Genomic DNA, 12,422 nt, shown 5'->3' with positions numbered 1-12,422 from the left:
AGGTCCTACAGCACTGATTTAGCCTCTGCCTTCAGTGAAATTTGGGGCTGAAAAAGATTTCTGCCCTTATATGCTGGTAAACAGCTTGTGAAGGCAAAGGCTATTACAACGTGATACTTGCTAATCTACTTTCAGCAGAGTTTCTCGGAACCCATAGTCCTATGAGACCATCAATTAAAACAATGAATTTCTAAATTTATGCATAGAATTGACCTAAGTATACTCTGAAAGAACCAGCAAATACAACATGCCAAAACTATTTCTCAAGTTAAGCCAGTCTCCAGTCTTCTGAGTCTGCTTGACAGACATGAAATGTTTAGGCAGAGTAGGACTGTGATGAAAGAAAAGGATGTGACTGAAGGAAAAGGTGAGGATTTTCTCAGCAACCAATCACCAGATTCACAAGGGAAAACATCAGATGTGTTTTTCTGTTTTAGATAATCTGTAAAGCACCAGCATCATTACAGGCTTGGCTCAGGAGATAATTGTGACATGGAAGTTGATCATTCTCTATGATGACATAGGTTAAAAAGAGCTTTGTGAGTGTAATAGATAACATCTGCACATTAGTCTAAACTTGTCAGTGGGCTTGTGAAATGAATTTCTTTCATGACAAGCATGCCTGATTCACATATATATGTACAGATCTCTCTCTTTTCCCTAGTCCACCACTAAAGACAAGGAGCAAAACCTTTACACATCTGTCTATAAAGAAGTTGTTTTCCTGCACTTCATAAATCATGTCATTATTTCACTGGACAAGAGACATTACTACAGGAATGGAAAACACTTTAACCTGATAAAGGTTTACCTTATTTTCCAGCTACAATGTCAACTCTGAAGAATAAGAAAACCAGAGCCTGTTTCAAAGTTGGAGCTAAATACAAGTTTGTGAGTATTTTAATGGAACTTGGAAAAAACTTATTTTTTCTCCCCAGAGTTATCATCAAGATCTTAACATTGCTATACAGAGAACAGCCACACCTGGCAGTATATTTCTTCAAAAGTCAAAGCTATATATAAGTATGTGTAGTCAAAGAATACAAAGCCAAATAATTGCTTTCTGATTTTCCTGAGAGGACAGGAACACAATCATTTCCTGTTACTCCAACTTCTGCTTATAGAATTTCCAGTGCAAAGTAATTGTAAAATTTGATGACTAGAATGTTTTAGAATTTAATAAAGATACATGCTTTAATGGGTTTCTTTACTCGGCCATCATTTTTATAATTGAAATAAAAAAACCTTTATTCATCCTGTAAGTTTGCTCATTTGATCATCCATGATTAAGATGAGTAAAACATTCCCAAACAAGCAATTCAGCATAAGCTGCCCACACACTTCTGAAGGAATGAATGTATGAATGAATGAATGAAAAAAAAAATTAAAAAATAAAAAGATCAATCAGAAACTGGCAAGGAATCCTGTGCTTGGACAGCAGTTGGAGTCTTGCATCCCTAAACCTGCATCCTTAAGTGATTTCTTCTGTCTACAAGGGTTTATTTATCACTTACTTTTGAGAAATTTCAGTCATCTTTGTCCATGCTGCTGCTTTTTACCTCCATTTAATCACGCATCTTTTAGAGGTTCTCGGACCTTTAATCTTGGTTGACTCACTATCTTTTAGCATTTGGCTTGACCAAAATGGATTTTATTTTTCTGCAATCACGCTCTTCATTTTCCCTTCCTCTGTTACAGTGCTTAACATCACTGTCTCTTGTCCATCCCCACGGCTCAAACACTCTGGTAAGGTCAGTTTTGACTGCTCTCTCCTCTGCTTGAAGACATTTGTCAAATATTGTTGGCTTTCCCTCCACTACAAATCTAATCCTTCCCTTTTAGTCAAATGTTTGGAGTTTTCTTCTGTATCTTTTTCCCCCTCTTATTGGGTCTTTCCTATACTATTTTTTCCCTTTTTCCCCCTTCAAAATGCTTGCTGCCAAAACTGTTAATTACCTTTCTTCTCTTACACGGATGCAGTGGAAATCATGATCATCTAAAACTTTGTGTATTTAACACTTCAATAACAGAGCATTGAAGATAAGCTGCAAAAATAAAAGCAATAGTACATCTTCGTATGTTTTCTCAGATGCTTAAGCATGTGCACATCTCACTTTACTCCTTAGCAATTTCTCTTCATTCTTCCTCTGACTGGAGCCAAACTGAGGTCCTGAATCTTTGGTGAGAATTCTTTAGGCACTGGCATTGAAAATAATGGTATTTTTTGCAGATATGACCCAAATAAGACACCGGGCAGTATCACACTGAAATAAAGGATGAAGAAATAACTTGGAAGAAGAATGAACAAAATAAACCTCCAGCAGGGCTGAACTCACTTCTTTGTATTCTGTCAAACTTGGTAAGATTTTGATACAGGACGCTAGCATTGACACAGGTCATTAATGAGCTCCATCAGCATAAATTCCTCATCTGTTTAGATCTTATCAATGTACTTAAAAATCTATGTACAGCTATTAAGATGAATTCAACAAGAAAGACATCCCAGGTTAGAAACACGTGGCACAGAAATTGTAATGGGCCAGGAATGCTTCTGTTATTCCTAAAATTTGGTGTAAAATAGTAGTAAGGTAATAACAAAATCAACATGAATGGAAACAAATCTGGGTTTGTTTATGAAGCGTCTTGCCAAGAATGCCACATGGCACAGCAACATTGCTCTCCGACCTCTGCCTTATGGATCTTGGCCTCCTCTACAACTCAAGCCCTTGCTCCTGAGCCATCATCCCACTAAGTGACAACAACTTTGCACGTTAAATGTGTGATCTCTGTGCTGCTCGGTCACACGGGCTGGGGACATTCACCCATGCTGCCTGCGAGGACAGGGACCTTTTCCTGCTGCTGTCTGGCTGGGCCGTGGCCGGGTCAGGAGCCCAGGCCGGGCTGCACAGCACGGGAATCACGGGCATCGCACCTGGAGCTGCCACAAATCCGTCCGGAACACATCTGCCAGAGGGAATCACTGCAGGCTTCACTGGCCCAAGGCTCCCCAAGCCCAAAGCGTGCCTGGGAAACACATGCCAACAGCATCCCGGCCTGGATCAGGAATAGTGTGGCCAGCAGGAACAGGGAGGTCATCCTTCCCCTGTACTCGGCACTGGTGAGAGGCTGCACATTGAGTGCTGTGTCCAGTTCTGGCCCCTCAGTTTGGGAAGGATGTTGAGACGCTGGAGCGTGTCCAGAGGAGGCAACGAGGCTGGTAAGGGGCTTGGAACACCAGGGCTGGTAAGGAAGCCCTGTGAGGAACAGCTGAGGGAGCTGGGGTTGTTTAGCCTGGAGCAAAAGAGACTCGGGGGTGACCTTATCACTCTACAGCTCCCCGAAAGGTGGCTGTGCTCAGGTGGGGTTGGGCTCTTTCTCCAGGCAGCACTGACAGAACCAGAGGTCACAGTCTACAGCTGCATCAAGGGAAATAGAGCTTAGATACTAGGAAAAAGTTTTTCACAGAAAGAGTGATAAAGTACTGGAATGGTCTGCCGGGAGAGGTGGTGGAATCACCATCCCTGGATGTGTTTAAACAAATACTGGATGTGGCACTTAGCGCCATGGTTTAGTTGAGGTGTCGGGGAACAGGTTGGACTCGATGATCTTGAAGGTCTCTTCCAACCTTGTGATTCTGTGATCTCCAAACTGCGCGGCTGCGATTCTAGAGAGACTTAACACGGAGCAGAGAACTGAGAGAACTGCCGGTCCCCCCGCGCAGCTGCCACGGCCGGCGGGCGGAGCGCGCAGCCAGCGCTGCGCTCCGGCACTGCACAAACCCCGAGGGACCAGCTCGGTACTGCTCCGGAAAAAAAAAAAAAAAAAAAAAAAAAAAAAAAAAAAAAAAAAAAAAAAAAAAAAAAGAAAAAAAGAAGAAGAAGAAGCGCCCCTGACGCGTTGGGCGGAGCCTCCGCGGGCCAATGCTCGGCGGCGGGACGGGGACGAGAGGAGGAAGCGGCGGCGGCGGCGGGGCCGATGCGGGTGGCGGCGGAGCCGGGGACGCGCCCGGGCGCGGCGACAGCGACAGCGGGCAGCGGCACCTGGCTGCTGCCGCTGGCGGCGGTGCCGGCGCTGCTGCTGGCGCTGGTGGTGCGGCAGCTGCTGAAGCAGCGGCGGCCGCCCGGCTTCCCGCCCGGCCCCGCGGGGCTGCCGCTGCTCGGCAACATCCCCGCGCTGGGCGCCGAGCAGCCGCACGTCTACCTGCGGCGGCAGAGCCAGATCCACGGGCAGGTACCGCCGCCCCGGGGCCCGCGGGAGCGGGGAGGGCCGGCCCGGCACGGCTCGGCGCGGCACGGCGATCCCGGGAGCTGCCGCCCTGCCCAGGAGGCGGCGGGCGGAGCGCCCCGGCGGTACCGGGAGCGCAGGGCTCCGGCGGAACCGTGCCTCAAAGCACCTTCAGCGCGGTGTTTGAGATACTTACAGCCCTCCAGCCTAACTTTGTAAAAACTAATCTTTTTCCTTTTTCTTTTTTTTCCCTTTTCTTTTTTTTCCCCCCTTTTTTACTTTCTTCTATATCGAGCGTTTCTTTCCATCAGCCAGCTTTAAGCGGTCAATCTCTTACGAGCTTCGTAAAAGTTAACTCCCAAATAGATCTAGCGTATTTTGGTAATTAAAAAAAAAAGTAAATGTTCTTCAAGCAAAGTACTAGGACAAGTAGAATGGAAATAGGAAGAAGGAAATGTGCTGTCGAATAAAGCAAGCTTTCTACTTGCCTGGAATGCTGTATGGAGCTTCAGTCATCTGGTCTCAGAAAGAATCCTGTAGAATTTGAGGGAAACAGCATATTAGGATTTGGGAGGACTCTGGAAAAATACAGTCAAAGGGGTTTAAAAAAAAATCATGTATGATACAGGAATAAAGATCAATAAGTTAGACCAAAGTATAAAAACCTCACAGATGGTGTGCAGAAATATACCAGGAGTGTCTTCTTGACACATAAAAAAGAAGAGCCATTATAGCAGTGAAAATACCAAGTTTTCTAAAATAAAATAGACTCATCGAATAATTTAGATTGGAAAAGACCCTTAAGATCATCGAGTCCAGCTGTTAACCCAGCATTGCCAAGTCTGCCACTAAACCATGTCCCCAAATGCCACATCTACACAGCTTTTAAATGCCTCCAGGGATGACAACTCCACCACTTCCCCTGGCAGCCTCTTCCAGTGCCTGACAACCCTTTGGGTGACAACCCAGTTGTCACAGAATGTATAATTAGGATAACACAATTTCATATTGTGGAGGTCACCAGCTTTGACATGAAGAAAAGTCTAAAGATTTGCAATGGTAAAAATACAGATTTCTAACACCGAGGCAATGTATGGAAAGGGATTTAAGGAGTCAGGTTTAGGCTCAGTTTTAATTATTAAAATGTAGATTTGGATTTAATTTTTTTTAATTCTGTATGTGGCTTCTGCAGGCTGTATTGTGCCTTTCTCCAAAGCATCTTGTGCTAACCACTTGTGGAAAGGGAAGCTGGGCCTAGCTGGGCTCTGCTCTCAGTTGTTGGCTGTCGCCTTGGCTCTCACTCCTCTCTAGGGACTACATGAAGGTGTCCCCAGTCCTTAATTTGGAGGGCTGGTTTCTTCAGGTGCACAGCAAAGCACAGAATGTAGTGTGGGCTAATTAATTTAATCTTTTAACAAAGCAAATGAGCTTTGTTAATGAGACTCTCCTGTGTAATGCCACACCTGTCCCACCTCTGGCCACCTGTGTGCCCTGCTGAAGGTTATTCAGCTCTGCATTTTACATTGACGTTTAGCATCGTTTCACTTTTTCATTCCTTGTTCTCCAGACTGGGTTGTAATAGCATTTGACACTTTTTATTCCTTTTTTTTCTTCCCCCAAAGATCTTCAGCCTTGACCTCGGGGGTATATCTGCTGTTGTGCTCAATGGCTACGATGCAGTGAAGGAATGCCTTGTCCATCAAAGTGAAATTTTTGCAGACAGGCCGTCTCTTCCCTTGTTCAAGAAGCTGACAAACATGGGAGGTGAGTGCTAATCTCTTTTGTATAAAAATGTAACTTTTGGCCCATACATGACATGAAGCATCTGCTTTAGCCATTTTCTCTACTTGATGTCCTTTCATAAAATACTTGATGCTTCTGTAAAGATATTATTTGGAAAGGAATGTCACTCGTGGACTATGTTCCATAGCAAGACGTCCAAAATATTTTGTCTCATTTTTTGTCTTGTTGAATAATTACATTATCTTATGGGGGAAGAAAAATAAAATACTGTGTCAAAAAATACATTGCATAAAATACTGTGTCAAAATATTTTTTCAGGCTTACTGAACAGTAAATATGGCAGAGGATGGACAGAACACCGCAAATTAGCTGTAAATACCTTTCGAGTTTTTGGATATGGTCAAAAGTCCTTTGAACACAAAATTTCAGAAGAATCTCAGTTTTTTCTTGATGCCATTGATACATACAAAGGCAGACCCTTTGATCTTAAGCACTTGATAACAAATGCTGTTTCAAACATTACTAATTTGATTATTTTTGGAGAACGTTTCACATACGAAGATACAGAATTTCAGCACATGATTGAGATTTTTAGTGAAAACATTGAATTAGCTGCTAGTGCTTCTGTATTTTTATATAATGCTTTTCCTTGGATTGGTATCTTGCCATTTGGGAAACACCAGCAGCTGTTTAAAAATGCAGCTGAAGTCTATGAGTTTCTTCATGAGCTTATTGAACGTGTCTCTGAAAATAGGAAGCCTCAGTCACCTCGACATTTCGTAGATGCATATTTAGATGAGATGGATTGCAATGGAAACGACCCAGAGTCTACATATTCAAGAGAAAATTTAATTTTCTCTGTTGGAGAACTCATCATAGCTGGGACAGAAACCACAACAAATGTTTTAAGATGGGCAGTGTTATTTATGGCTCTTTATCCAAACATTCAAGGTAAGAATTTTGACATTTTGAGGAACTGATTCACTTTCCTGTTGCAGATTTAAAATGCTTTTTCAAAGTGGTGCATTGATCCATAATCATCACCAAAAAAAAGCTTTGTATATATTATTCTATTGTGTCATTTATTAAATATACTACGGCCAGAGGTGGAAAGCTTGTTTTAAATGCAGACAAAGAGGATATCAAAAGTCAAGTGTCATGGTAAAATTTTAACATATTATTTTGTGAAGACATTTTTATGAAGCTTTAATACTTTTAAGTATTTCTAATATATTTAGGTTTAGCATTGTGATGCATGATCTGTTGTTGGCAGATATACTAATCTATGTAGTTAATAAATAATAAGAAAATGTAATTAAATATGAAGGTAATAAACTAAATTAAAAATGTACAGGTGTCAGCAAAAATGTAAATCAGGTTGTGGTAACAATTTAGGTACAATTCTTTTTATCTTATATTCCCCAGTTCACAACAGATTTACATATAATAGACAGGAATACTTACGCTTTTGGAAGACCAGAAATGGCATTTAAAAATAAAAAGATGTGTTACAGTCATTGTGAAGTAAGACAGCAATAGATGTCTGAGTGTTAGCCCAGACACTGTCAGGAGAAGTCTGGATTCCAGAAGTGAAGAGTCACATTTCTGGTTTCACTGCCTCCACTTTTCCTGCCGAAACCTGAGCAGTGCTTGGTTCAGCTGGGGCTTCCAGGATTTGGAAGAAGAGAGGCCCAGATAACTTGGAAAGTTACTGTTGGTACTTTGACCAAAAAATATCACTCTAATATCGATTTCACCATTGCTTCAGAATGGGGATAATAAGGCTAGCCATGGATAGGAAAGTAGAGTCTAAATTTAAAAACTTGTGAGCTACTGTTTTTTGTATAAGGTATATCATGTTTCAGTATGCTTTTAAAATGTATGGTATACACAAATATTTTAGCTGAAATTAGAATGTAAAGGCTATTACAAAATAAACCTCAGCTTTTATTCCTGACAGGACAAGTTCAGAAAGAAATTGATCTTGTCATTGGCCCAAACAAAATGCCCACCTTGGAAGAGAAGTGCAAGATGCCCTACACCGAGGCTGTTCTGCACGAGGTGCTGAGGTTCTGTAACATAGTCCCGCTGGGGATTTTCCATGCTACTTCCAAAGACACTGTTGTGCGTGGTTACACCATTCCTGGAGGCACCACAGTCATTACCAACCTCTACTCTGTTCACTTTGATGAAAAATACTGGAGCAATCCCGAAGTGTTTTTTCCTGAGAGGTTTTTGGACAGTAATGGGCAGTTTGTCAAGAAAGATGCTTTTATTCCTTTTTCCCTAGGTAAGAGCAATTCCTTCCACTGTTCCTTTTCACAAATCCAGGGATGTGTAAAGTGTAAGGGATGGAAATAAATGGACAGAATGATATCCTCAGTTCTGATTTAAAGATATCCAATATAATTCAATTTAAAGATATTCAATATAATGTGCTCTGGAGATAACAAATTTTAGCATAACGTCTTTTATATAGATGAGCTCAGTTTTATATATAAACTAATAAAAATCCTGCTTACAAAGTTCTAATAATTGCCAGTTAATAATGACTGGCAGTAGATGTAATTAAGAAAATAGCAGGGGGAAAAGGCTAAAATTCACAGTGTCATTTTTTCAAGCACTTTCCATCTAGATTGGCGCTTCAAGACAAGATACAGTAAATAAGAAGTCTATCTAAATCAATTTGACAGAATTGGTTTCAATGGCATTTGTGAGCAACAAATTCTCTAAAATCAGTTTCTTAGTGTAAGTATCACCTATCCTTCTTACAAAATACTGCCACCAGCTTCACAGAGCACTCCTAGAACACAGAAATGACCATTCCTATTCATCGTAAGAGTGAAAATGTGACCGAAGGCATCTTAAACCTTTTTAAAACCTTTCTTTCAATTCAGGAAGAAGACATTGCCTTGGAGAACAGCTGGCTCGAATGGAAATGTTTATTTTTTTCACCTCGTTGCTACAACGGTTTCACCTGCATTTCCCTCATGGAGTGATCCCAGAGCTGAAGCCCAGGTTAGGGATGACCCTACAGCCACAGCCGTACCTCGTCTGCGCCGAGAGGCGGTGAAGGAAGGGCTGAGCTGGGCAGGGGGAGCACAGTGCTCCAAGCTGCAGCTCAGGATCCACTTTGCCTTCTATTCCTAAATGTGCTCAAGCCAGAATAACAAAAATTTAAAGGACTGATAGTTTGTTTTTTTACTTTTTTTAAACTCTGTTTTCACAGAAAAAAAAAAAAACTGAACCAAAGGTGTGGAACACATCCTGGTGTTTTCACTCCAGAAGACTGTATTGACTAACTTCTGATACAGTCTTTAAATATTTAATTACTTAGCAAGCCATTGTACTTTGAGAGGATATTTTCATAAGCATGGGAGAATATGGTTCAAAATGTTTGTGCTTGAATTCATCCATGGAAATATCATTTACATTATTCCAGTTAAACCATTCTTTATAATTAACCATTAAATTTTCATAGCTAAAGGGACTTTAAAAGGTATCTATTTAAATATCTGTAACCAAGAATAAACTATATTTGCCAGCCTTGAAAAACAGATTGTCTCTTAAAGCATTTTATTCTTCTTTTTCCTTGCCCTATCTTCCCAGTTGGTCATAATTTTCTAGGGAATCAGATAACCATGAATTCACTTTTAGGACCTTTTATGGCTTGCTTCTCGCTTAACATCATACACAAAGTGTTGAGTTATTGCCATACCCCTGACAGTCACAGGGCTTTTTTTTCTCCAGTATATTGCACTTCCAGACCCCTGTCCTCCACTGCCTCCCAATACAAAGTACTATGTAATGATTAATCTCTGCTTAAATAGTCTGAAAAAGCCAGTATTTGTGTTACCAGAGTCACATGCAACTATACTGCGAGTAAAGAAGATAAACTGCTCACCCTTCTGACCAGAGGAGGACTTTCTGGGGAGGGCAAGTGCAATAGGATGGGGAGAAACAGATTTTAAATGAATTTTAAGAACAAATTTTAGGTGTAAGGGTTACACTTGACTTCTGCCAGCTTCATTTATTATTCTTGCCATCTCATGCTTCGTGGTTGTTGGTAGATAAAGATTTGTGTCTGCAGACCTTGCAGGAGCAGCTGAAGCTCCAAACACAGTATTTAGTCCCCTCTGTGTAGGGAGAGAGGGCCTCAGGACAGGGTTCAGAGCAAAACAAGCAAGCAGCATTTGAAGGCCAGGGCTGAATGTTTGACCAGGCTTTTTACACAGATTGTGCTGCAACATGGAGCTGCAGGAAAGCTGAAAGGCAGGAATTGGTGCTTGTCTGCTGACCTGATGTTTGCAGCTTATGCTGAGGAGAAATACTTCATTTATTTTGAAAGAGAGAAAGAGAAAAAGCAAAGAGAGCTAATGCCAGTCCACTCACATAACAGCCTGTTGACTTCAGGTGCAGCAGGTCCAGATTATTTTACCCACAGAGAGCAGCTCTAACACAAGTTCCTGTTTCTCTGAAGAGGCTGGGCAGGCTACTCCACTTCCTGAAAAAGTGCTTTTTGTAGAGAAGAATTAAAACTCAAAAAAGAAAGGAAGGAGGCGAATCTGATTGCTGTGCATTGGGCACACCATGAAAGCTGAATAAACAATTCCTAAGGCACTGGCAAGCGGTGGGGTTAGAAGTCATGATCAAGGTTTTTCTGGATACCAAGTAGATGTTGTGTGCTTGTGGAATGCCTAAGGAGAAATTGTGGAGTCCTCTGAACTTGGGTTACTTCAGCATGAAGCAGCCTTGAGGAGTTCAGCTCCAGTTTTGGACTCATGGCAATTCTTCCTGTTCCCAAGTCTGTGCTCTCAGATCAGACAGCCAGAGTTTGTTTAGTACCTAGTCTTGCTTCTGGGTGGCAAGAACTCCAGGCCAGCCTTTGGTTACAACATGGCTCAAATAAAGTGAGTTGAAGTGGGGGGGAGGATTAAAAACTATCAAGAATCAGTTCTTGCAGGAACCCATGCTCAAAATGCAGCTGACCAGTTATAATTCCCTTTTGCTGAGGTATTTTGAGATCTAACTCCTGGCTAGTCTTTAATCCATTTAATGAGAACCATATTGATTATATGTCATTCTGGTTTCTAAATCAAAATGCCTTATAAAAGCCTCAGAATATCAATCCAAACTTTTACCATTATATGCCAACTTATGGTCTCATTTAAGCAATCAAATACGTTTGACAAACTGTCTTTTCTCTAAATCTGTATCAGTATTAGTCACATTTACATGTTTCATTCTCTATCAACTTTCTTACTATTTTCCCTCTGACTTAGAATTATCCTAATGATCCAATTTAATAATTTGAAATATTGACATAATAGTAGTTTTTTCCTAGTCCTCCAGAATTCCTCCACTGTATCAACATCAATACAGTAGACAGCCAGATGTTCAGAATTTCCTGGTGGGATGTTCATATAATTCTAGCTGAAATATCTAGGATGGACAGTAGCTGGCTGCTATTTAACATTGTTTTGGTTTAAAGGTTGATATATTAACCAGTGTGTCTTCATAACACTGCTGCAAGAGCTGCAGTCAGAACCACCATCGTGTCTTAAATCCTCCTTTCCAAATCTCTATCCTTACATTTAAGTTTTTGGGCTGTTTTTGGCCATGTCAGCATCCCCAGAGACTGAAAAGGGAACAGTACAAGCATGTCATATATGACACTGAAAAAATGCTGAAGAAAAATCTCATTCATTATCACTTAATTTCCTGAACTTCCAGCAGTTTCAGTGGTACTGATGAACGCATCCTTAATATGAACCTAATAAATGCAGGAAGATTGATTAATTAAATAATTCATTCAGAAATTAACTATCCAAAGGAAGATTTCATTAAACTTCAAGGAACATTACTGCTTCTCTGAAAGTAAATAGCATGAACTGACTGTGACATATTTTTACATTTATCCAGAATGTTTTTAGACTGAATTGAGCCTAAGGGTTTGTGCAGGCACAGTAAAAAATAGTGAAATCCCTTAGAAAAATGAGTGAAAATTAGATTGTGTAAATTTCATAACAACCCATTGGATATGAAAACATAAAGATTCAGGATAAATGAGGTGGGGAGGAGGAAATCATAATGGGGAAGATGCCAGATCAGAATTTGCGTTTGGTTGAGAGAGATGGACTGATGAAAACACAAGATAACAGGGCCAAGATCAGAGGATCAGTAAGAGTTTGAAAGGAACTCAACATTCCCAGTATGATTTGCTCTGTGAAGGTACACACAGAAGGTTGGTACGTGTTTTCATACCAATAAGTTGTCCCAGGTGGCTTTTTGGTACTGGGCCTGATAACTCAAACCCTCTGTCTAATCAAGATCAAATTAAACTACGGCTCTGGAAATCTTCTGCCTTTTTCTGTCCTTTCACAACAATGTAAATTGGGCATCAGCAGATTCTCCCCATTCTAGATTATCCCTTCAGGCATTTTTGAAGGCTGTCA

At 41.0% G+C, this 12,422-nt stretch overlaps 1 protein-coding gene across 1 annotated transcript; it reads left to right on the top strand.

The window, feature by feature from the left end:
* Window positions 1-3,975: 3,975 nt before the first annotated feature.
* On the top strand, window positions 3,976-9,516 carry LOC121360922 (vitamin D 25-hydroxylase). Its single transcript, XM_041481106.1, has 5 exons — window positions 3,976-4,230; window positions 5,847-5,988; window positions 6,286-6,918; window positions 7,928-8,257; window positions 8,865-9,516. Exons 1-5 carry the CDS (start codon window positions 3,976-3,978, stop codon window positions 9,038-9,040), a joined length of 1,536 nt encoding a protein of 511 aa, XP_041337040.1. The 3' UTR covers window positions 9,041-9,516.
* Window positions 9,517-12,422: the final 2,906 nt, after the last annotated feature.

The sequence above is a fragment of the Pyrgilauda ruficollis genome, unplaced genomic scaffold (genome assembly GCF_017590135.1).
Source record: "Pyrgilauda ruficollis isolate IOZ18807 unplaced genomic scaffold, ASM1759013v1 scaffold55, whole genome shotgun sequence".
In the NCBI taxonomy this organism is placed as follows: domain Eukaryota; kingdom Metazoa; phylum Chordata; class Aves; order Passeriformes; family Passeridae; genus Pyrgilauda; species Pyrgilauda ruficollis.
Note: the sequence above shows the minus strand (reverse complement) of the source record. Positions and strands in the feature narration are given on the sequence as shown.

Bases quoted from the DNA above. Each gene is read 5' to 3' on its own strand.
- LOC121360922 (XM_041481106.1), top strand. From the start codon at position 3,976: ATGCGGGTGGCGGCGGAGCCGGGGACGCGCCCGGGCGCGGCGACAGCG. The intron at 5,989-6,285 runs GTGAGTGCTAAT...ATATTTTTTCAG, and splicing joins GAAGCTGACAAACATGGGAG to GCTTACTGAACAGTAAATAT. The intron at 8,258-8,864 runs GTAAGAGCAATT...CTTTCAATTCAG, and splicing joins TTTTATTCCTTTTTCCCTAG to GAAGAAGACATTGCCTTGGA.